This window comes from Borostomias antarcticus, assembly GCF_949987555.1.
Source record: "Borostomias antarcticus genome assembly, chromosome: 7".
Classification (NCBI taxonomy): domain Eukaryota; kingdom Metazoa; phylum Chordata; class Actinopteri; order Stomiiformes; family Stomiidae; genus Borostomias; species Borostomias antarcticus.
The window spans coordinates 4,834,713-4,857,584 of NC_140240.1; the positions used below are offsets into that span (position 1 = coordinate 4,834,713).

The 22,872-nt window shown below is 47.3% G+C and overlaps 1 protein-coding gene across 2 annotated transcripts in view; it reads left to right on the top strand.

The window, feature by feature from the left end:
• The first annotated feature begins 302 nt into the window (after positions 1-302).
• ncoa3 (nuclear receptor coactivator 3) overlaps positions 303-22,872 on the top strand; it is a 29,219-nt gene continuing 6,649 nt past the window's right edge. Inside the window, exons 1-11 of one of the 2 annotated variants that reach the window (XM_084440816.1) lie at positions 303-401; positions 14,799-14,903; positions 15,263-15,423; positions 16,577-16,677; positions 16,928-17,102; positions 17,243-17,437; positions 19,588-19,674; positions 20,287-20,430; positions 20,656-20,803; positions 20,983-21,647; positions 21,834-22,864. In XM_084440816.1, coding sequence (XP_084296942.1) covers positions 14,818-14,903; positions 15,263-15,423; positions 16,577-16,677; positions 16,928-17,102; positions 17,243-17,437; positions 19,588-19,674; positions 20,287-20,430; positions 20,656-20,803; positions 20,983-21,647; positions 21,834-22,864 — 2,793 coding nt within the window. In that variant the 5' untranslated portion in view covers positions 303-401; positions 14,799-14,817. The remainder of the gene's footprint in view (positions 402-14,798; positions 14,904-15,262; positions 15,424-16,576; positions 16,678-16,927; positions 17,103-17,242; positions 17,438-19,587; positions 19,675-20,286; positions 20,431-20,655; positions 20,804-20,982; positions 21,648-21,833; positions 22,865-22,872) is intronic. The other variant, XM_084440817.1, reaches the window with a different exon arrangement.

Consider the following 22,872-nt stretch of genomic DNA (forward strand, 5'->3'; position numbering starts at 1 on the left):
GACTCCAATTTTGTTTTGTACTCCAGTTATTTATTCCTAACCTGAAAAATATAAGATGTATCTAATTTCTTATTGGATATTATAATAGCCACGAATTATATGTTAACATGTCATATTATTCTTTTTGAAATGTAACCTTACGCTGCCCATATTTTCACCTATTGGTGTCCGTGTATGTGTAGTCCATTTCTACAGCACTCTATCGGACTCCTATCGAATGGAGAAGAAACACAACTCCATTACCCAGAAGGCATATCGCTCTATTACACACTAGCCTCTTGCGCTTTTAGGAGTGTTTCCCAGAGAGTCCCATTTAAACAAATACAGTGCTGAAGATGGCGGAGAGTTAATGTGGGCAAAAAGAAACTGGTGTTGCCTACTAAATGAATGCATTGAAGCGGGTGAGTTATCAAGTAGGCTAGTAGTGACTACTATTTGGCCGAAACCTCTTGTTTTCCTTTGTGGGTAGCACTTTTATTGGTTATACGTGGCATTAGCGCTGTAGAGATATATCTGCTGTTCTCCAGCGCTAGACCGCTGATCGTAATACATTTAACCCACCTTGTGGATCCGCTCGCCTCTTCGTTTATTTTGGAATGTTTTTCAAAGTGTTCTGTCCATGGTGGATAGAGAACCAATGTCTCACACTTCGGGTGTTGATACGCCGTCAAGGTTGTGAAAAGCTGATGTCCACTCATTTCTACAAAGTTTATCCAAAGGAAATTGCTTGTCTTTGGAGACGATTAAATCTCGAGTGCTAGGCTGTTATAGTGTGAGTGGTCTGAAATTATCAAATATATTATCTGTTTTTGGAACAGTGAACTTTATTTCACTGTGGACGTAGGCTAATGCAGACAGCTGTATTCCAAATGATCTATCGACGCTAAACCGTAGTTCCCGTCGTGTAGCCCTTTAATAGTGCAAAATGTCTATTTACTCTAGTGAGCTACTTTGTAACCGTGTGCTGCTGTGAATAGTTGAGTGTTGAAATTGCATTGGCAACAGCGTGTCATGGTTGATTTTGAACAGGACATCGACATCGTCGTTGCGCTTGCCACCGAGAGAATCTACACATTTGTTATTTATGGCTAACTCGTGGTAGGATAAGTGCCTGTCTGTGATCGTATGGTGCATAATGATCTACCACCACGTCGTAGCCTAAAACGCAAAAGGGGGGGGTTACACTACACGAAGGCTAGTTGAAGTTAGCGAGTTAAGAGAAATAAACACATTTCATGATCTCTCCCACCCCTGCACGTTGGGAGGGTGGAGATTGACATGATATATGAAGTGCTGCATTATCAATTTCAGTGAATTAACAGTGCTCCGATAAACCTTGTTTGCATGCTCATCCACTTTCTGGCAGAGTAAATGAACATTCTTGGACAGTTTGCTCAGTGTCTGTAGACAATGAGGTGAGTCACGTCACTAGAATTTAAAGGTTCAGGTCTAGGTGTGCTCTCTTAGCTTGGGGGCAAAACATGCTAGTCAAAAGCCTCTGCTACAGCATGCATGAATAACCCATCCACACTCTTGGTTGAGTGAATTTGTGTTTCTAGTTAGATTTGGAGATTGTGTCAGTCAAAAGTCATGTAGAACTAGAAGTCAGCTGAGGAATCCTGATCATACCTGACTTGGATCAGTATTAGTGGATGCAGTAGGCCTATATCATGGGTGTTTGTTTGGATTCATGCTATTGATTTGAGACTGTTGATGAATTTGTGATCTTCATGTTAGGCTTTTTAAATACCCGCCTCTGCTCTCTGTTTTGTTTTGTCTTGTGTCTGTTGTGTAGTTGGCTAAACTGTAGGTGTTTGAAGGTAGAACAGCGACCACTGTGGGAAACTGCTAGTGAAATGCCACTGCAAATGGAGCCCCCCACTCCCATCCCCCTTTCCCTTTATCTGTCCCTTTCTCTCTCTCTCTCTCTCTCTCTCTCTCTCTCTCTCTCTCTCAGGGTGTCAGGCTGCGTTAACAATGAATCAATCTTCGGAGGGATTCTTTGACTACAGATGGGGCGAAGAAGCGACTTGGATGTATGGCTTAGTCCGTTTACCACTGTGTTCTCAATAACTCATTAACTTATCACTTTTTCTCATGGGAGTGGGAAGGACTCTTTATGTGGTAGCTGATCTTGGTCACAGATTAATTGCTTGCTTGGTCATATTGGATAGTGATATTGACAGTGGCTTTTGCCACCAAACCTTTGAGGCTATTTGTTTGGTATCATGTTTGGCCTACATTTTGTGAAATTAGAAAGTACTATGTATATTTGTCTTTCCATTTGAAAGTTTAGGCTAATGCAATTTTCTGTTATTCTACTGCTATTGAATAACACTGGAAAAAATCCTAAATAAGTGGATGCCACATCACCTTTTGAATGGTTCAGAGGTGCTTTTTGATCCACTCTGTCTTTGTCAAGCTGCATATTTGCACTATTGATGTTCTTCTAGTGTGTCGTCAGAGCTGTGCATGTGTTTGTGTGAGAGAGGGAGAGCTTGCAAGAAAATTGGTTTTGTAAAGAGTTTCTTTTGATGGTCATGAGATGTGATGAGGGAAAATGTGTTGATGTGTTTAAATGTCAGACTAATCGTGAAGGGCAGACGCCTTGACTAATGGATACTCTTGTGGACACACTGATGTAAAAGGGAAGGCTGATTGTTTACCTTATTGAAATATTCCCGTTTTTTTAAAAACCTTTTTGTGGGACAACAGGAGATGTACTATGTTGGCTGGACTTAGGTAAAGTAAGTGGCACATGGGAAAGGTAGTGGATCAAAATACTGTGTCTCCGACAAATAATGTCTCAAAAATATCACATACGGATGCCTCATGGACACATTTTAAGTTAGGTAAGTAGAACTGCAATGATCCCAGAGGGGAAATTAGGGTTGTTACAGCAGCAGTATACAAGAAGTGCAATCAAGACTACACATTACATATTAATTATATACATTAGTATGTAATGTGTATTTATATACATTTAATAACAAATTTACAGTAGATACAAGAATCCAAATGTACAAGAGTGTAACAAAAAATAAACAAAGTAACAGCAGATTACTTAGAATGCCTAGATTGTGTAAACATGCATGAACACAAAATCAACAAAAAAGTTGACTTAGTATTTCACTATAGTATAATTTTTTTTTCATAAAGTCTTTTTAATAAATCTAGACTTATGACAACACAGTCCAACTTGTCAAGGTCAGTCACGTGGTGATAGTAAACTTTCTGTGCTTGTTAGCATGTACGTGCTACCCACCCGAGGGAACAGGAAACCACAGCCTCAGTGTGAAGAATTCTCCATGGTGCTCAACAGAACTGCATAATACTCAGAGTAAGTCTTAAGGAAAGAGCCCAAGAGAGAACTGAACTCAATGGGAGAGTTTTGCTGGCACTAATGAAATATTCAAGGCTTCTTTCTCTGAAAGAGTGTAAGGGAAAGAGCAGAGTAAAAAGTGTTGCACAGCGCCATAAACGGGATTGTTTATCTCTCTGAAGTCTCTGAAGTCACCTTGCTGGCTCTGTCAGGTCATGTAGTTTGCAGTGCGGATTTAGTTACTTCTGCTTCTTTCCCTCATCCCCCTGTTCTTCAACTCTGAGGTAATACTCCAATGCAGGGCTAGTTTAGCCATATGTGAGCACCATGCACACTTATTAGAGCCAAACGGGCAGCCTGAAGCAATCATTGCACCCAATTCCAATTTATAACCAGCAAGGCTTTGGAACAGTTAGTCCTCTGTAGTCACTGCTGGTTGAGGGAGGGTTTGGTTTATTAGAGGAGGGGGTGAACCCCCCCCCTTTACTTTCTCTCCCTTGGCTGAAGAATGCTCATAAAATGGGTTCACCTGAACAAGCCAACCGGAGGGCAGCTCCTTGCCTTGGTTTTGTTACCATTGTAAAATGTTAGCAAGACCTTGTTTGTGTTTTGTTTAAGGCCCCCTTTTATAAAGTTGGGGAAGAGAGGGGGGGGGGGGGGCTGGTGTTGGGGCGGGGGGAGAAAGATTTGGTTTGTGAGTTAAACGTTACCAGATGCCTTCTCTGTCAGTTGGGCAGGCAGTGAACAGAGAGAGAGAGCGCGTGTGTCAGTTCTGGATGAACTTCTCAACTGCTACATGGCCACCTTGCTTTCATTCTACCCTCCTGCTTACCCACCCCCTTCCTGCCCTGCGGTCACCCTGCCTCCGCCCCTCCACGACTCAGAGGAAAGTTAAGTCTTGAGTGACACAGAATTCCACCCTCAAGTGAGAGGCCCCTGCTATTCTGGGTCGACCAGCGAGCAGACCTCAGATTTACTACAGTATGTCAACGCCAGCGCGGAGGACTGCTTGTTTTATTGTAATCTTCATCAGCACTGTAATGCTATTGAATTAGTTTGGGCTGAAAGCTTTTTTGGAGGGTAAAACGTTAAACGTGTTTCCTTCCTTGTCACCTCTGTTTTCTGTGTTTAAGCTATGTGGTCTGGTCTGTTGTTACGGTGACACCCAAAGCAACCAAGGGGTCACTTTTTTGATCAGTGACACTTTCTAATTTCAGAGGAGAGCCACACTGTTCTGCTGTTAGGACTCTGAGTAATTGGGTGCAACACAGCAAGTCTATTTTGTGACTCTTGACTTCCACTTGAACTGAACATGAATATGGCTTTGTGGTTCCGCACACAAAAGAACAAACAAGTCACATTGGAAACATTGAAGACGTTGATTAATAACTCCCCAAAATGCTGTGAGCACAGTGACACAACTGTTGACAGACCTGCTTTCCACTCTGCTTGCTTGTCTTTGTGCTCCTAAATAATCTTTGTTTTTTGGGAGTTTTTTTTAAAGAGTTTTTTTTGGGGCGTTCTTTATTTTTATTTTTTTTACTACTACAGTATTGGTAGTGGAGCACCTCATTCCATCTAGCGGTAGCTTGCGGGTAGCATGACATGGGTGGGAATGATGATTCAGGTTGTGCTTCCCGTACTAGTTAGCAAGTTGGGAAAGTTGCTATTGGTTGAGAGACAGCGGTGCGGGGAAATCTCCATACACTATCAGAGAAGGCAAAAACAACGAGAGGCTCTGCCCTTGTTATCCTTGTCATCATCCCAATCAAACAACATGTAGGGGCACACACTGACATCCACACAGGTCAAAGGTTAGGCCACATGCTAAAATGTAAACAAAAGCGAATGGCACTTATCTTGCCGAAATGGGTGGTGGTGAAAGCCATTCTAGAATTTTCACTCTCGCATAGGTTGACACAGAGATTCAGGTGGGCGTTGTATCCAGCCATGTGCTAGAGCACATCTAATTCACCAAAGTTGCACACTCCTACATCTCCTGGTAGTGGGCACCAAAGGGGCTTGGCAATACTTTTAGATAAGTTTGGTCGTATTGGTAATGTTGGTACTATTGGTAATATAGTATTGGTATTGGTTAGTGAACCAGCGTTGTGATCATGGTGTGTGGCTGATGTGAGTTCTCTGATGTAGCAGCAGTCCAGGTTAATTTACCTGTTTTGGCTTGATCACCCAGCAGATGGAGCACAGGGGAGCACCACAGAGTCAAAAATGACTCTGCATTTAGATTAAGAGAGGTGTGTGTGTGTGTGTGTGTGTGTGTGTGTGTGTGTGTGTGTGTGTGTGTGTGTGTGTGTGTGTGTGTGTGTGTGTGTGTGTGTGTGTGTGTGTGTGTGTGTGTGTGTGTGTGAAAGCTCTTAATTGTGAGACTACGATGCCTTAGTATTCTGCTCCCTAGCATAGTAGCCCCTCCTTCCCTGCCTCTCTCCCTTTCAACACTTGGTCTTTGTGACCCCCATATCCAGCCTGTCCTCATAAGTCATTTAAACACGCTTTTAATAGTGTTAACCTGAATCTGTGTGGCATGTGGTGTGATGGGTGCAAGACTGGACCTTTTGGGAGGTCCAGGGCGCAGGAGTGAAAGAGAACGACTCGCGCTAGAGTCAGAATGTTAGTGTTGTTGAGCTTTTTCCATGATCTCTATTTTTAGGTGGGAGTTGATTGCTCACTTGAACTTCTAAATTCAGCTTTTACATTCTCCTTCTCAGGGCTAATATTATGGACACCAATAGATTAGACACCAGTAGGCACTTAATTCTATGAATAGAATCAAATCACTGGGTTTTGTTATTGTTATTTGTGTGAATTCAGATGCAGATTTTCTCTTAAGAAAATAAGATCAATCAAGAAAATACCAGATCAATCAAAGGCTTTGTTTCTGAGGAGAAATGACGTGCTATATTATTAAAACCAGAACCGTGTTTTTTTTCTCTGAATGCACTCTCTACCTTTACTTTCCTCAACTCATGAAATTGACTTGCTGGGGGAAAAAATAAAGGGTTTGTTGGAGAAAAAAAAACAAGGGGTGTTGTGGGTGTACTGCCGAAAGTGGCGTCAGACCCTCTTTTGAGTGGAATTCTTTGCCAGGGTCAGAGTTCAGCTGCTGCAGTGTGGCGCTGCGATTGGCTGAGGAAAGGTGAAATTAAAACCACTGTAAACTTTTGACCCTGCAGGAGCTCTGCAGGAACGCCCCGTGGAACAGAGCCCGCTCTCTTCCTGTGTTTACTCCAGCGGTCCAGGAGGAGGGAGAGAGGGAGGGAACAAGCAGGGGAGGGGGACGGAAGGAGGGAGGGAGGGAGGGAGGGAGGGAGGGAGAGAGAGAGAGAGAGAGAGAGGGAGGGAAATCAGCAAAGCTGTGCTGCAGACTAAAATGAACGCTGGGTTTTCAGCCTAGCAGCACAGCTCCTAGGGTTTAGGGCAGAATGAAGGCATTACTCTCTTTGTGAAATGAACTAATTCAGTAGTTTTGATATTTATTAAGTCATGAGATCACACTCTTTTGTTTTTCTTTCCCGTTCAAAACAGGGACTCGATAAAAATTACTGCTCTCTCGTCTCCACCATAAACACCTTTTCCTTAATCAAGGCTGAAGATGTGTGCGTGCGTGCTTGTGTGTGTTCTGAATGGCCAGGATCGAGGCAGATTGGGTTTGCCGCTCTGTGTAGCCAGATAAAAGGCCATTTGGCCATTGATTAATGAGCTAATTTCCATAATATTAGCTGTGTGATCACAGGCTCACACATTTGCTTAGCCGCCACCCTGGTTTGCTCTCGGTTGCAAGATGGTGTTTGTGCGCTTGTGTGTGCAACTAATCATAGCCACCTAGCACTCTCCATCAGTCAGACAGTCAGTGTATGGGGGGGAACAGTATTGTGTGTGTGTGTGTGTGTGTGTGTGTGTGTTGTGTTGTGGTGTGTGTGTGTGTGTGTGTGTGTGTGTGCGCGCGCGCGCCTGCGTGGGTCCTGTCTCTCCTCTGCTCTTTGTCTGTGCCAATGATGGATAGCAGTGGAGGGAGATGCTCCTGCAGGACCCCTCTTCCACTCTCCCTGTTCGGCCACCACACACACACACACACACACACACACACACACACACACACACACACAGTAGAATCTGTCATCTCTTTGTCTTGACTTCCATTTATTTTCTCTGCTTTTCCTCCACTCTGCTGCTCCATCTGAGAAATAGGAGATGCAGGCGGACGCAGTGTGAGAGAAATCTCACTGTCAGGAATAGAAGCGTGTCGTTGTTGGGCAAGCAGTCGTTGCTAACAATGCATTGAGTGTGGTAGGAACCCAAACCACTATGTTTAGACAGCCTGTCTGAGACCTGCAGTCAGAGGCCTTGGAAATGCAGTGCAGTCAAGTCCTGTACTAGTAAGTAAGTAAGTAAACTTTATTTATATAGCGCCTTTCACAGCACAAATGCACAAAGCGCTTCACAATACAAATAACACATAAAAAGGAAGAAAGAGCGACATACAAAATGCAATACATACAAAATACAAGGCAATTACGACATACAAAATACAATGGGAGGGGGGAGGGAATTACCATACATACTCCAGACCCACCGTCCTGTACTACACTCCAGACCGATCGTCCTGTACTACACTCCAGACCGAGCGTCCTGTACTACACTCCAGACCCACCGTCCTTCCCTGGAGTGCAGACAGCGAGAGGAGAGTTTTAGTGTTTTTCTCTGTTTTCTCTCTCTCTCTCTCTCTCTCTCTCTCTCTCTCTCTCCCTCTCCCACAATCTCTTTCTCTCTCTTTTTCTCTCTCCGTATGCTTTTCTTGAGTCAGGGCTTGGCTGGAATTCAGAGCCGCCAGTTTGCTCCAGAATGGATAATAGAGGCTTTCTTAGCTTTTTTAGAAGTCTGCACATGTACACACATGCTTGGCATATGTCTGCTTTCCTGCACTTTAGCCCATTGTCCTTCAGCATTCTCTGTCTCTCTATTATCTTATAGTTATAGTTCTCTGGCTCACACACTCTCTTTTCATTAGAATCATGTGTGTTTTCATATAGGCTACTAGCCATTAGCTATAGTTGGGGCTCAACAATGGCGGCCCAGCCAGACTTGGCTTGAACATAATATAGAATCTGACACTGGCCCTAAATGGGGGGGATGTTGCTGGTAACTTGTCTGTGCTGCTATTGTACCCAAACTGGCAGATAGCTTCAAGTGTGCAGGAGAGGAGGTGGGGCTGTACTTTGAAGAAAAACAGGAAGTAATTCTGTCCTCTTGTTTCCTTTTGCACTTGATGTCCCAAACTCCAGTAGACGCCTTTTGTTGCTTTATTACTCTGAATGTGTGAGTGTGTGCGTGTGTGTGTGACTGAGAAGAGGGGGTGTGAAAGTACCTTTTATGCAGGGGGGGTATTATTCACGTCAGAGGCAAGCCTGGCCTTCAGGTTTTGGATGTAGTGATAGTAGTAGTGTAGCTATGTGTTTTGGGTGTAGTGATAGTAGTAGCGTAGCTATGTGTTTTGGGTGTAGTGATGGTAGTAGTGTAGCTATGCGTTTTGGGTGTAGTGATAGTGTAGCTATGTGTTTTGGGTGTAGTGATAGTGTAGCTATGTGTTTTGGGTGTAGTGATGGTAGTAGTGTAGCTATGTGTTTTGGGTGTAGTGATAGTAGTAGTGTAGCTATGTGTTTTGGGTGTAGTGATAGTAGTAGTGTAGCTATGTGTTTTGGGTGTAGTGATAGTAGTAGTGTAGCTATGTGTTTTGGGTGTAGTGATGGTAGTAGCGTAGCTATGTGTTTTGGGTGTAGTGATGGTAGTAGTGTAGCTATGTGTTTTGGGTGTAGTGATGGTAGTAGTGTAGCTATGTGTTTTGGGTGTAGTGATAGTAGTAGTGTAGCTATGTGTTTTGGGTGTAGTGATAGTGTAGCTATGTGTTTTGGGTGTAGTGATAGTGTAGCTATGTGTTTTGGGTGTAGTGATAGTAGTAGTGTAGCTATGTGTTTTGGGTGTAGTGATAGTAGTAGTGTAGCTATGTGTTTTGGGTGTAGTGATAGTAGTAGCGTAGCTATGTGTTTTGGGTGTAGTGATAGTGTAGCTATGTGTTTTGGGTGTAGTGATGGTAGTAGCGTAGCTATGTGTTTTGGGTGTAGTGATAGTAGTAGTGTAGCTATGTGTTTTGGGTGTAGTGATAGTAGTAGCGTAGCTATGTGTTTTGTGTGTAGTGATAGTAGCATAGCTATGTGTTTTGGGTGTAGTGATAGTAGCGTAGCTATGTGTTTTGGGTGTAGTGATAGTAGTAGTGTAGCTATGTGTTTTGGGTGTAGTGATAGTAGTAGCGTAGCTATGTGTTTTGGGTGTAGTGATAGTAGTAGCGTAGCTATGTGTTTTGTGTGTAGTGATAGTAGCGTAGCTATGTGTTTTGGGTGTAGTGATGGTAGTAGTGATAGCTATGTGTTTTGGGTGTAGTGATGGTAGTAGTGTAGCTATGTGTTTTGGGTGTAGTGATAGTAGTAGCGTAGCTATGTGTTTTGGGTGTAGTGATAGTAGTAGCGTAGCTATGTGTTTTGTGTGTAGTGATAGTAGCGTAGCTATGTGTTTTGGGTGTAGTGATGGTAGTAGTGTAGCTATGTGTTTTGGGTGTAGTGATGGTAGTAGTGTAGCTATGTGTTTTGGGTGTAGTGATAGCTATGTGTTTTGGGTGTAGTGATGGTAGTAGTGTAGCTATGTGTTTTGGGTGTAGTGATGGTAGTAGTGTAGCTATGCGTTTTGGGTGTAGTGATAGTAGTAGCGTAGCTATGTGTTTTGGGTGTAGTGATAGTAGTAGTGTAGCTATGTGTTTTGGGTGTAGTGATAGTAGTAGTGTAGCTATGTGTTTTGGGTGTAGTGATGGTAGTAGTGTAGCTATGCGTTTTGGGTGTAGTGATAGTAGTAGCGTAGCTATGTGTTTTGGGTGTAGTGATAGTAGTAGTGTAGCTATGTGTTTTGGGTGTAGTGATAGTGTAGCTATGTGTTTTGGGTGTAGTGATAGTAGTAGTGTAGCTATGTGTTTTGGGTGTAGTGATAGTGTAGCTATGTGTTTTGGGTGTAGTGATAGTAGTAGTGTAGCTATGTGTTTTGGGTGTAGTGATAGTGTAGCTATGTGTTTTGGGTGTAGTGATAGTAGTAGTGTAGCTATGTGTTTTGGGTGTAGTGATAGTGTAGCTATGTGTTTTGGGTGTAGTGTGTTTTGGGTGTAGTGATAATAGTAGTGTAGCTATGTGTTTTGGGTGTAGTGATAGTAGTAGCGTAGCTATGCATTTTGGGTGTAGTGATAGTAGTAGCGTAGCTATGCGTTTTGGGTGCAGTGATAGTAGTACTGTAGCTATGTGTTTGTGTAGCATATTTGTGTGTGTGTTTGAACTTTGTTTGTTATTTGGCCTGCCTCCTCTCACAGGGCTCAGATTACAGGCTTTATTTCAGGATCTTCTGGAATGTCCTCGCTATTCTGGTCCTGACTGAGTGACTATGCAGCTCCACAGCTCCTGTTCCTCCTCCTCTTCAGCCACTCCCCCTCCTCTCATCCCTCCCTCTCTCTCTGTTACCCCCCCCCCCCCCCCCATTCGTCTTCTCTGTTCCCTGTACTTTTCCGGTGTGTCTCTCTTACATCAGTGGGTCCTGTCTCGTTCACCCAGGTTATGTGTGCTCAATTGTTTACTAACCAGCAGTCATTTTTGTCTGAAAGTGGAATTTGAAACTAAGCAATGGTGGTGCCGCCGTTGACTAGAGCCAACACACACGTTCCTTTTCCCCGTGTGTGTGTGTGTGCGTGCGTGTGCGTGCGCGTGCGCGTGTGCGTGTGTGTGTCTGTTTAATTATTCAGCTCCAGCTTTAGCTCAGTTGCGGTGCCGACAGAGACGTGTTGGATGTGATCTGTGTGGAGGGAGATCCAATAGGCGAACACACAGTCACACACACACACACACACACACACACACACACACACACACACACACCAACTGTCTCCAGTGGCACTGTGTATTTAGTGTCTTGGTGCAGGTCTATGTATAGAGAAGTGTGTGTGTGTGAGTTTGTGTGTGGAGGCAGGAGATCAACCTAATGAAGGAAAACTATGGGGTCCCAAGTGATTAGGAAATGAAGAGTGAAGGCGGAGAGCTTGACGGGCAGCAGCAGTGTGAGAGCTGAGCAGATCGGAGGGAGTGGGAAGGGGACAGGAACCCACGATATGTAAATATGGCGAATTGGTGGCCACATTTCCAGGAAGAGGAAGTGATGACGCAGGGGACAGTATGAGAGGACACAAACAGGATGCTATCTCATGCGGCTTCCTGCTTATTTTTAGAAAATAATTATTCCTGTGAAGTTTGATAAAGATTTTTTTTTTTTTTTTTTAAGTCAACTTGTGGAGTGTGGTTGGGCTGTTCCATTCTGTCATCTAGCCAGCCAATGGAAGGACTTATGGCTGCCCATAACCCTTCCAGATTGCATTTGATCCATGTAACCACAACCATGTAGTTAGGCCTAGATGCTGGTAATGGTGGTCGTCTGGTCAGTCTATTTCTACATAGAGGCCAGAGTGCCTCTCTGGTGATGATGTATAAATGTAGGCCTGTGTCTACAGTCAGCCTGGCCCAGTCAGTGTGTGAACTGCTGCATTTCCTCTTGCTTCAGGACGCACTGACACACAAAGGCCATTCTCTGCACAGAGCTCGAACAGGGACTGGTGTCTCCGACTCAGTCACGCTAAGGTTCCTAAGCTCTTCAGTGCACAAGTTTCTTAGAAGTCAGTCACACAATTGATGATGGCCCTGCGTCCGTAAACTGTTATTCTGTTGCTATCACTTTAAATCCTACTCTGCACCTGATGGTGCGAACAACAGATCTTCTCTATCGCCGGGCAAGTTTCACATTGTCAGAAGTGGCTGATTCAGGGGCATTTGCATAATGCCAGGCCTGTTGTGACTCATCTGTGGTGGGCTGCTGCACCTCTCAAATGGAAGAGTTGAGCGTTCATTTCTGTCTCCTCCAGAGTTTTGTGTCTTATCGGGCGTCTCGCCGGAAGGTCTTAAAGTTGTCAAACGGTACGGAAAAGTAGAGTGTACGGTGAAGAAAAACAATAACCAGCCTAAACGGGACAGAAGTAACTGGTTCCTCAGTCGGGCACGTTCGCGTGTGACGCCTAGCTGCGCTCATGTGTCCAAACGCTTTATTTCTGCCGCAGCAATGGCGGGGTGAGGTTACAGGGTTTCTGTAAGGAAATAAAAAACGTTTCCCTGTCGTAGTAGCGCACATCGCCCTCTTCCTCATTCCTTACGGTAGCTCGCCGCGCCGCTACCCTGTCCCGAAATCCCTCTGGGCTGTCTGTGGCTGGGCTCTCCGCTGGGCCTGCTGTGTTAGCGAGCGTCGCAGGGTGCAAGGGTTGAACGGGGCCCGATGGCGTCATTCCCACCATTCGGCAGAGGTGAACGTGCAGACAGGAAAGAGGAGGGAGGGAGGGGGCTGGATAGCTGCAGAGAGGAGTGTTGAAAAGGAGACGGACGGGGAGCACGCAGCGCTAGATTTATGGGTACGAGCGAGCGAGTCTTTGAGCTGGTGCTGGTGCTCTAGTAATCCACACGTCCGTGCCTGCCGGTTTGGAGGCTGGAATTGCATAACGACTCTCATCCGTTCCGCACTTTTCCACTCAGGAACGATGAGCTCATCCTGCGTGTGTGTGTCTGTGTGTGTGTGTGTGTGTGTGTGTACATGAAAGTGTGTACAAGAACGTGCACGTATTTGTGTGTGTGTACATGAACGTGCACGTGTGTGTATGTATGCGTCTGTGTGCATGTGTATACGTGCATGTGTGTGTACGTGTGTGTGTGCGTGAGAGAGAGAGACCGTGGGCACGTGCACTCGTGAGCTTATGAAAGCGAGTGTCGTCCCCCCCCCCCCGAGTGTGCAGACTGCGTGCCCCACGCCCTTCCCCACGCAGTTCCGAGGTGGCTCCGCGTGTGCGTGTGGAGCCGAAACAATGCGTCTGCCATGTCGTTGCTTTTTTTTTCTGGGCCGGGGGGAAAGGGAAAGAGCAGTGACCTTAGAGAGGCTGCCGGCCCGCGCTGGTTTCCTGCCGTCTGAACCCGGAGGAGGTCACCCACGGGCCAAGGCCAGAGCAGGAAACCCAGGGCACGGTTCTCCAGCAGCAAGAAGGGGCCTGGGGGGGGGGGGGAGAGAGCTGTGCTGGGAGAGTCGATGACGCGCGCGACGCCAGGGCAGGTATGCTCTGCAGAGCGGCCAATGAGCATGCTGGATGTGGAGGTGAAAGAAATGGTGGTTGCAGATGATGGAGTAGTGCACAGGGAAATCTAGGGAAATCTTTAGGGGAGTCTTTTAATCTTGAGGACGAGCTGATCCGAGTAGAGTTCACCGTGGGTTATTTTGATTGGGTATTGCTCCTGCCTTCTGTTCCCAAAAGCCCTGGGTCTCGTGTCGGCTGTATCTGCGTGGTTCTGACAGATCAGTCTTTGTCTCACCGGCTCTCCCAGTTCCACACACGGACTGTGCCAGGAGCTACATGCCCGAGCATGTGAATATGCTGGGAGCCTACTTGTGTGTGTGTGTGTGTGTCTGTGTGTGTTTGCGTGCATGTATGTGTGTCTGTCTGTGTGTGTGTGTGTGTGTCTGTGTGTGTCTGTGTGTGTCTGTCTGTGTGTGTTTGCGTGCATGTATGTGTGTCTGTGTGTGTGTGTCTGTGTGTGTCTGTGTGTGTCTGTGTGGGTCTGTGTGTGTGTCTGTGTGTGTGTGTCTGTGTGTGTGTCTGTGTGTGTGTGTGTGTGTGTGTGTGTGTGTGTGTGGTGTTGCTGCTGCAGTACTAGGCAGGCAAGCCGCAGCTCTAGCCGTGATCTGAACGCCGGCTGACCCATTTCCCCCGGGGCTCTAAATCACTACATCATCATCAGTCGCTCTTCACTCTGGAACAGATGAGATTTTCCTCCTATCAGGCAGAATGGAGGGAGACGCCTGTGACAACAGGACACTATATCCCCCAGCTTAAGACCGACTCTCTGTTCTTTTGATTCCAAGCGTTGGTTTAGGGGTTGTAGGAAAATGTATTTGTTTGGCTCGTCAAACACTAACGTCAGAATTATTGAGTAGGTGGGATTTACTTCATATGCAATTGACTGCAGGAAACAATTTGGAGACTTTGGTACATTTCTTCAGCAATATACACTCAAGGTGTCTCCAAAAATAGTCTCCAGTTTTGTTTACAATCAGCAATTTGGGACATATCCACTTTTATTGCGTATTGGATTGTGGTCCATTTCCCCTTCTAGGAAACATTTGGCATCTCTGAACTGTGTTTGTGTTTGTGTGTGTGTGTGTGTGTGTGTGTGTGTGTGTGTGTGTGTGTGTGTGTGTGTGTGTGTGTGTGTGTGTGTGTGTGTGTGTGTGTGTGTGTGTGTGTGTGTGTGTGTGTGTGTGTGTGTGTGTGTGTGTGTGTGTGTGTCTCCAGGTGCTGATATGCGCTGAGGATGAGTGGTGTAGGGGACAACTCGCTGGAGCCACTGGGCTCCGACAGGAAACGCAAACTTTCCACCTGTGACACACCAGGCCTGGGGTGAGTCATCCCGTCCGTGTGGGAGCTCTGTGAATACCCGTCTGTCTCTCTGTCTGTCAGCCTGTCTGTCTGTCTCTCTGTCTGTCTGCCTGTCCTACCATGTGTGTCCCCTCTCGTGTAGCTTGTCAGTTATCCTCTCTTTAGTTTATACTAATAATAATAATAATAATAAAGCATTGATTGATTGATACGTTTAATAATAATAATAAAGCTTTGATTGATTGATTGATACGTTTTGTTTTTTTCTATCAGTCAGAGAGTAGTTGAATGATGTCAGGGCGGCCCTTAAAAGAGGGTGAGGTGCGGTTGTCATGGTGACGGTGTCTGACGTTGTGCGTGTGTGTGCGTGTGCCCGGCAGGTGTGACAAGCGCAGGAGGGAGCAGGAGAGTAAGTACATCGAGGAGCTGGCCGAGCTGATCTCCGCCAACCTCGGCAACATCGACAGCTTCAACGTGAAACCAGATAAATGCGCCATCCTCAAGGAGACCGTGCGACAGATCAGGCAGATCAAGGAGCAAGGTAGGACACCCCCTCCCCCTCAACGCTCCACGCCACGGTGGCCATTACTCCGACCGCTGTGTGATTTAAAGAGTTAATGCACCTGAGATTTCCAGGGGCAAATGTCTGTCTGGTCACGTTGTCTGTCTGGTCTTTCTGGTGTAATAGTGGTTGTCTAGGAACGTGTCAGGCGAGCGCTCAGGTGTTCAGGGCACGGCGCTGGTGGTTGCGCCGGTGTCGTCAGCCTGCTTGTGTGTTGAGATTGGGGGTAAGTGAACCCCGGTAATGGAGCTGTAGCCATGATGGTGGAGGGGGCCATGTGTGGCCGGTTGGCCTCATCTGCCCCAGGCCCACAGGCCCATCCTGGGAGACAGATGACACTGAGCAGCAGGAGGAGGAGGAGGAGGGAAGCTCCTGCTGCACTAGATCCATCCTGAAAATCACTACCTACCCAACACTCTCGTTAACTCTCCCCTCATCCAGTCCGAAACGGCTGGATAGGTAGGTTGATGGTAATAGCTCCACCTAGAATTCTGATTGGCTGTGTACGTGCTGCCTCTGGCTATGTGTTGTTCTGGTGTGTATTTGCTTCTGACATCTATTGACACACTGAAGATACCAGAGGGTAAGAGGAGGAGGAGGGGGAGCGGGCTGGAATCAAGATTGGAGTCCGCCCAGAGGCCCACAGCTGGCTGCTGCTGCTCCCAACGTTGTGCAGCCAGGTTGCCATAGTTACAGGAAGTGAACGAGGAGGCTGTCTCTGTTAACCACCTATCTCCTTCTCCCTCGTTCTCTCTCCTCCTCCCTCACTGCTCAAGCGTCTAACTAGCGCCCCCCCTTTTTTTCCTCATGTCTTTTTAAGGATGAAAAGTTGTCTTGAATTCCCTCCCTGCTCTACATCAAATGTGTAATCCACATACAAAATGGAATAGCGTTTGATAATGTAAACGTAAGCCATGCTGCCATCTGGTGGCAATCGTTGGTAATCAGGCGGGTGTTTGATTCACGTTTCATAAAATGATGGAAGAGAGAAACATCATGTTCTGTTAAGCTTTTGTTATTCCTAGCATAGAGGTAATAGAGATGTGATTTATTTGTGTGTGACTGAATGTGACACGCTTAGTATTCATTGAAGACTGTGAGAGATTGTCTGTGGGTCCTTGTCCCTGCTCAGGGAAGAGCTCATGCAGTGATGATGACGTCCAGAAGGCAGACGTGTCCTCTACGGGGCAGGGGGTCATCGACAAGGACCGTCTGGGACCGTTGCTACTACAGGTCAGTCTGGGGATAGGGCAGGGTGAAAGGGCAACATAATTAGGCAGACCTCCGTATGTTTGGACTGGTGGTCTTGTTGAATGGGTGACATGGAGGCCAAGTTAAGTTCAATAGGCATTAACTGTGTGGGGGGCGAAGGTACTTTGCAAGATGGATGGAGGTAATCACATTTTGTTCACTAATAATTCCCTCCCATATGTTTGCCTCCGCCTCCCGTCCTCCGCCTCTCCCCATCTGTCCTCTGCACCAGGCCCTGGATGGGTTCCTGTTCGTGGTGAACAGGGAGGGCAGCATCGTGTTTGTGTCCGACAACGTCACCCAGTACCTGCAGTACAAACAGGAGGAGCTGATTAACACCAGCGTCTATAACATCCTCCACGAGCAGGACCGGGAGGAGCTGCACAAAAACCTGCCCAAGACCAACGGTGAGACGCACTTAAACACACACACACACACATTCATTTCCTCACATTCAAGAAGTCAATCAATCTTACCTTCTTCTGAACTGTCATTCTTGGAGGTAAGCTAAGACATCCGCGCGTCGTCTCCCATGTCATTTGTTCAGCAGCTCCCAATGGGGGGTCGTGGGGCGGAGAGGCTCCGCGGCAGAAGAGCCACACCTTCAACTGCCGCATGCTGGTGAAGTACCCTCATGGTCAGAGCCACGGGCCGTCAGAGGAGGGGCCTGGTGGCCAGCGCTACGAGACCATGCAGTGTTTCGCCCTGACTCAGCCCCGCGCCATGATGGAGGAGGGAGAAGGTACGAGGGTTGTTGGGGGGGACGGTGGTAGGCGTGCTGGACGTGCATATTGAGTTATTCTACTAGACTCCCATGGGACTAGACTCCCTAGTCTAGTAGGAAGTAGTATGTTGGGAGTTTTGCTGCGCTCGCTAGCTATCCCAAAGTTTATCGTTTTATTCCAGTTTTATCCATTTTTATACCACATCTCCGTGATCAAAATCACACACAGACATAAGGTGGTATTTAGCAATCTGACGTTCGGATCTCGAGCCCCGAGTCTAGATCAGATTGGACTCAGGAGTCACACAAGAAATAGGCTACAGCTACATTGCTGCAGCTAGCCGCTGCTAGCCAGCACCCGACTGGGATAGCTAACTAGCCAACAGGAGACAGGAGGTCCATCTCACCAGCGCTCCACCACCAAAGACCTGGGTTCCTTTCCCCCACAGAGACTATTGCTGTCCATATGCCATCAGTGACCTTGCTCTCTCCGACCATTTCTGTATCTTCTTCACAGCATTGGTTTCTAAATGCTGAACGCATTGTCAAGAAACGTCATCTTACCTCTGCAGTGGCTAATAGTTTTAAAGTAATTAAGAACACACTCTATCAACTCCAGATGTAAGGCCATCACATATTGATAAAGACTTAGTAACCACATTTAACACCAAAGTAAGGGCATTCTTGGATTCTGTAGCACCTATTAAACTGAAAAAGGTTACAGCCAAACATAAAGCTCCACCATGATATTCTCAAAGAACATGCCTTTAGCAAGGCAATAAGAAAGATCCACTTCTCAAAATCAATATCTATAAACCAAAGTAATTCTAGAGCGATCTTCTCAACGATTAATAGCCTAATAAATCCTGCTGAAAAAACACCTTCATAATCTGCTCTCTACTTCCAAATGTGAGGAATTTGCAGCATACTTCAGAGATAAGATAACGAATATTAGGAGAAATATCACCCAGGAAAGGCCATGCGTTTTGGTTGTTAAACCTCTTCCTCCATGTAATGGACATATGAGCTTGTTTACACTGGCTGATACAGCAAATGCTGAGAAAAGTAGTATCACAACTTAAATCCTCCACATGCCCGCTTCTGAAGAAAAGTAACCTAGAACTTCAGTTCTTAGCAATTTTAGACCAATCTCCAAGCTTCCCTTTTTGAGTAAAATTGTGGGAAAAAATGTTTTCAAACAGATAAATGTATCTTTAGCTGTATCTTTGACACATTCCAGTCTGGTCTCTGTGCCCATCAGAGACGGCATTAGTCAACGTGGTAAATGATTAATGCTGACTCCAGCAAGCTCTCTTAACTAGGAATGATACAGAACGCTGCAACACGAGTCCTCGCTAAGACTAGACGAAGGGCACACATCACACCAGTCTTACAATCACTACCAGGTTCCCTGTCATTTTTAGAATTGACTAGGAAATTATTTTACAAGTCTTTAAATCTCTCCACAGTCACCTGAATACATTTGAGACATGCTTGTTAGGTACATGCCAAACAGACCCCTCAGGTCCTCACTGAACTCCTAAAAGTTCTAAAAGCCAGGACCAAGAGACAGGAGAGGCAGCTTTCAGTTTCTATGTCCCCAACCTCTGGAACACCTTGCCAGAGAACTTAAGAAGGGCTGAAACTGTGGACATTTTTAAGAAAGATCTTAAGACTTACCTATTCAGTCTCGCCTACAATCACTAGCTTGGACATAGAGACAGGGAGAGGCAGCCTCCAGCCTGCTAGTGAATCCTTCGTATACATCGGTGTATATCATTTTATGCACTGTGTATATATATATCTATATATATATATATATATATATATATATATATATATAGATGTGTATATATAGATGTTTGTTGCTCATTGACTAGCATGGTCTGGTGAAAATGTGTGTTGCTTATGTGGCTCTGCATGCTGCTAACCCTGTTCTGCCTTTGCTTCCCTCTGGAAAATGTAGGGGTAGCAACACACATCCCCCCTTTTCTCTGTAAAGCGCATTGTGTTGCGTCTGTGTATGAAATGCACTATACAAATAAAGTTTTGATTTGATTATTCTGAGTTTATAGTGTTGTATTAAACCAGACAGATTGAGTTTTCTTAAGGTGGGGATTGCGAGGACTGACCAGGCTGTGTTCTGTGTGTTTTGATGGCGTGTCCAGACCTGCAGTCATGTATGATCTGTGTGGCTCGGCGCATCACAGCCGTGGAGAGGACGGAGAGATTCAGTACCCGCCACGAACTCTCAGGTGAGACTTCCATCACAGACAGCACAACGCCACACTGTTCACACCTTATTTTCAGTTGCCGTTCAACGGCAACTCACAAAGATGAATACGAGAATAAATGGTTAAACCCAATAAATATTAAAGCTTTAAAAAAAAAAAAAGTTACGAGAATCCAGGAGATGCATATCAACTCATAGATGACAAAATAAAAAGACAAGAATAACTATTAAGGATAGAAACCACACTATACTTGAACCGATGATCAAAACGGGACCGACGCCACACACTGACACACAACATATGCCTCACTGAACTGACCTTCCCTCTTCATGATGGCTACCGGGGCGGCTGTAGCTCAGTTGGCAGAGCGGGGCGTTCAATGATCGAAGGGTCAGTGGTTCGAATCCCAGCTCCGACTGTCCACATGTTGAAGTGTCCTTGAACAAGACTGACACCTAACCCAAAATTGCTCCCAATGAGCAGGTTAGCACCTTGCATGGCAGCTACCGCCATTGGTGTGTGAATGGGTGAATGAGAGGCCATTGTAAAGCGCTATGAGTGCCACTAAGGTGGAAAAGCGCTATATAAGTGCAGTCCATTTTTACTATTTACCGTGTGTTGTTGTGCTCCCAGGTAAACTGATCGAGATCGAGCAGCAGAGTTCCCTCCACACCACCATGCGTCCTGGATGGGAGGACCTGGTCAGGCGCTGCATGCAGATGTTCCTCCACCGCAGTGAGGGCCAGCCCTGGTCCTACAAACGCCACTACCAGGAGGGTACGCGCCCCCCACCCATTTCGCCCTCTCTGGCTCTCTAACACAATCTGGGCATATCTTAAGTACCCCTGTTCTTTTCACACACGCCTATTCACCTGCACTAGGTTATCTATTTCTTTTTGTGGTGGATTTGCCTGTATTTATTTGGTAGGTACACTTGTGAGTCCTACCTTTTCGTTTAGTTTTCCCCATTGTTGTCGTCATCGTCCCCTCTCTCCTCTCCAGCCTTCCTGCACGGCCACGCGGAGACGCCGCTCTACCGCTTCTCTCTCTCCGACGGCACGCCGGTCACAGCCCAGACCCGGAGCGACCTCTGCCGCAACCCCAACTCCAGCGAGCCGCCCACCTTCCTCTCCACCCACCTCCTACAGAGGTGATCACATTCACATCTCTCGCTGCCATGCCCACAGGGTCCCCGTACCAAACTGGGTTTGATTACATCCATCAGTTGGATAGATATGTGATATGTTTTGATGTTCTGATTAAGATTTATAACATTGCATTTTAATAAAAATGTTATACCTGTTAAATTGTATTTTCTATCCATCTCAGGGAGCAGAATGGCTACCGCCCCAACCAAGCCACTGGCATGAGGCCCCAGGGCATAGGGGTCAACAACCCCAACGCCCAGATGAACATGGGCCCCTCTGGAGGTATGGGCGTGAACAGAGGCTACGGCATGGGAGAGCAGGGCCACGGGGGCCAGAGAGCGGGTCCCCCCTACGGAGGAGGCAACAGGATGAATCAGATGAACTCCATGCACCAGATGAATCAAATGAACTCCATGCATCAGATGAATCAAATGCACCAGATGAACAGCATGAATCAGATGAACAACATGAGTCCGATGAATCAAATGAACCAAATGCACCAAATGAACTCTCAGATGAATTCCATGAACCAGATGAATCCTATGACCCAGATGGGCCACCATAGCATGCAGCAGCAGCATCCAAGCCAGCAGCAGCATCCGAGCCAGCATCAGAACCAGCAGCAACATCAGAACCAGCAGCAGCAGCATCAGAGCCAGCAGCAGCAGCAGAACCAGCAGCAGCAGCAGCATCATCAGGCTCAGTTCCATGGAGGGGTCTATGGACTGGGGATGAACAGCCCCACTCAGGGCAGTCCAGGGATGAACGCCCCCCAGCAGAACATCATGGGCTCTCCCCGAGTTAGGGGGAGCCCCAAAACGGGGGCCGGGCCCTTCTCACCTGGAGGTAGCGTTCCCTCTCAAAGCTTCTTCTTCATGTCAATGCCCAGCACGCACTCTACTGTTCAAGAATAGGAGATTGCATAATGTTAAATGTTGGCCTCGAATCTCATTAGTTCATTTAAAATAAGTGAACATGTTTATTTGGTCTATGGCAGTTTTACTTCAAGGTGTGTGTATGTGTGTGTTTCAGGGATGCATTCTCCCATGAGTTCCAGTCACCCAGGTGGACATGGGGGCTCGGTGGGGGGCGCCACCTTCTCCAGCAGCTCCCTGAACGCCCTGCAGGCCATCAGCGAGGGGGTGGGCGCCTCCATGCCCTCTTCGCTCCCCTCGGCCCTCGCATCTCCTCTGCCGCACAAGCCTGATGGCTCCCCCAGCATCAACTCCGCCCAGCAAAGCCAGAACCAGGCCCAGGGCGGGCCCTGCAAACCGGGACCTCTAGCCCACGCCGACTCCAAGGGCCCAGGCAGCTCGATTCTGGGAGGCGCCGGCGAGCACCAGTCACAGCAGCACCCGCACACGCCCACCACAGAGGGGCCGCCAGACAAGCCGGACAGCCAGGCCGGCAGAGAGGGCGCGCAGACCGGGGCCGAGCCCAGCCGCCGCGTCCCTGACCCCAAAGGCCACAAGAAGCTCCTTCAGCTCCTCACCTCTCCCACGGATGAGCTGGCGCAGCCCAGTGCCGTGCCTGGCTCCGGCTCCGCCCCCATGGGCGCCGAGGCTAAGGACGGAATGGCCTGTGTCACGAGCCCCTCCTCCACCGGCGTGTCCTCCTCCACCGCGGGGATTTGTCCACAGGGCCTGGGGGCGGCGTCCTCCGCTGCGGCGGCGGGGCACTTCGCCAACCAGTCGCTGCAGGAGAAGCACAAGATCCTCCACAAACTGCTTCAGAACGGCAACACCCCAGACGAAGTGGCCCGCATCACGGCCGAGGCCACCGGGAAGGCCCCCCTGGGCCAGGAGGCTGGAGGACCGGAGGCCGGGGCAGGAGGAGCGGCCCGGGGCCCGGATGTTAAGCAGGAGCAGCACAGCCCCAAGAAGGAGAAGACCCAGGCGCTCCTTCACTACCTTCTCAACAAGGACGACTCCAAGGAAGGAGGCGACGTCAAACCAAAGCTGGAGGAGCTTGAGGGGAGGGGTGCCCAGGGGCCAGGCTCAGGGGTCACGACCTCTGACCCCAATTTCATGGAGGGGAAGGTCAAAACAGAGCCACCTGATGAGGTAGAGAT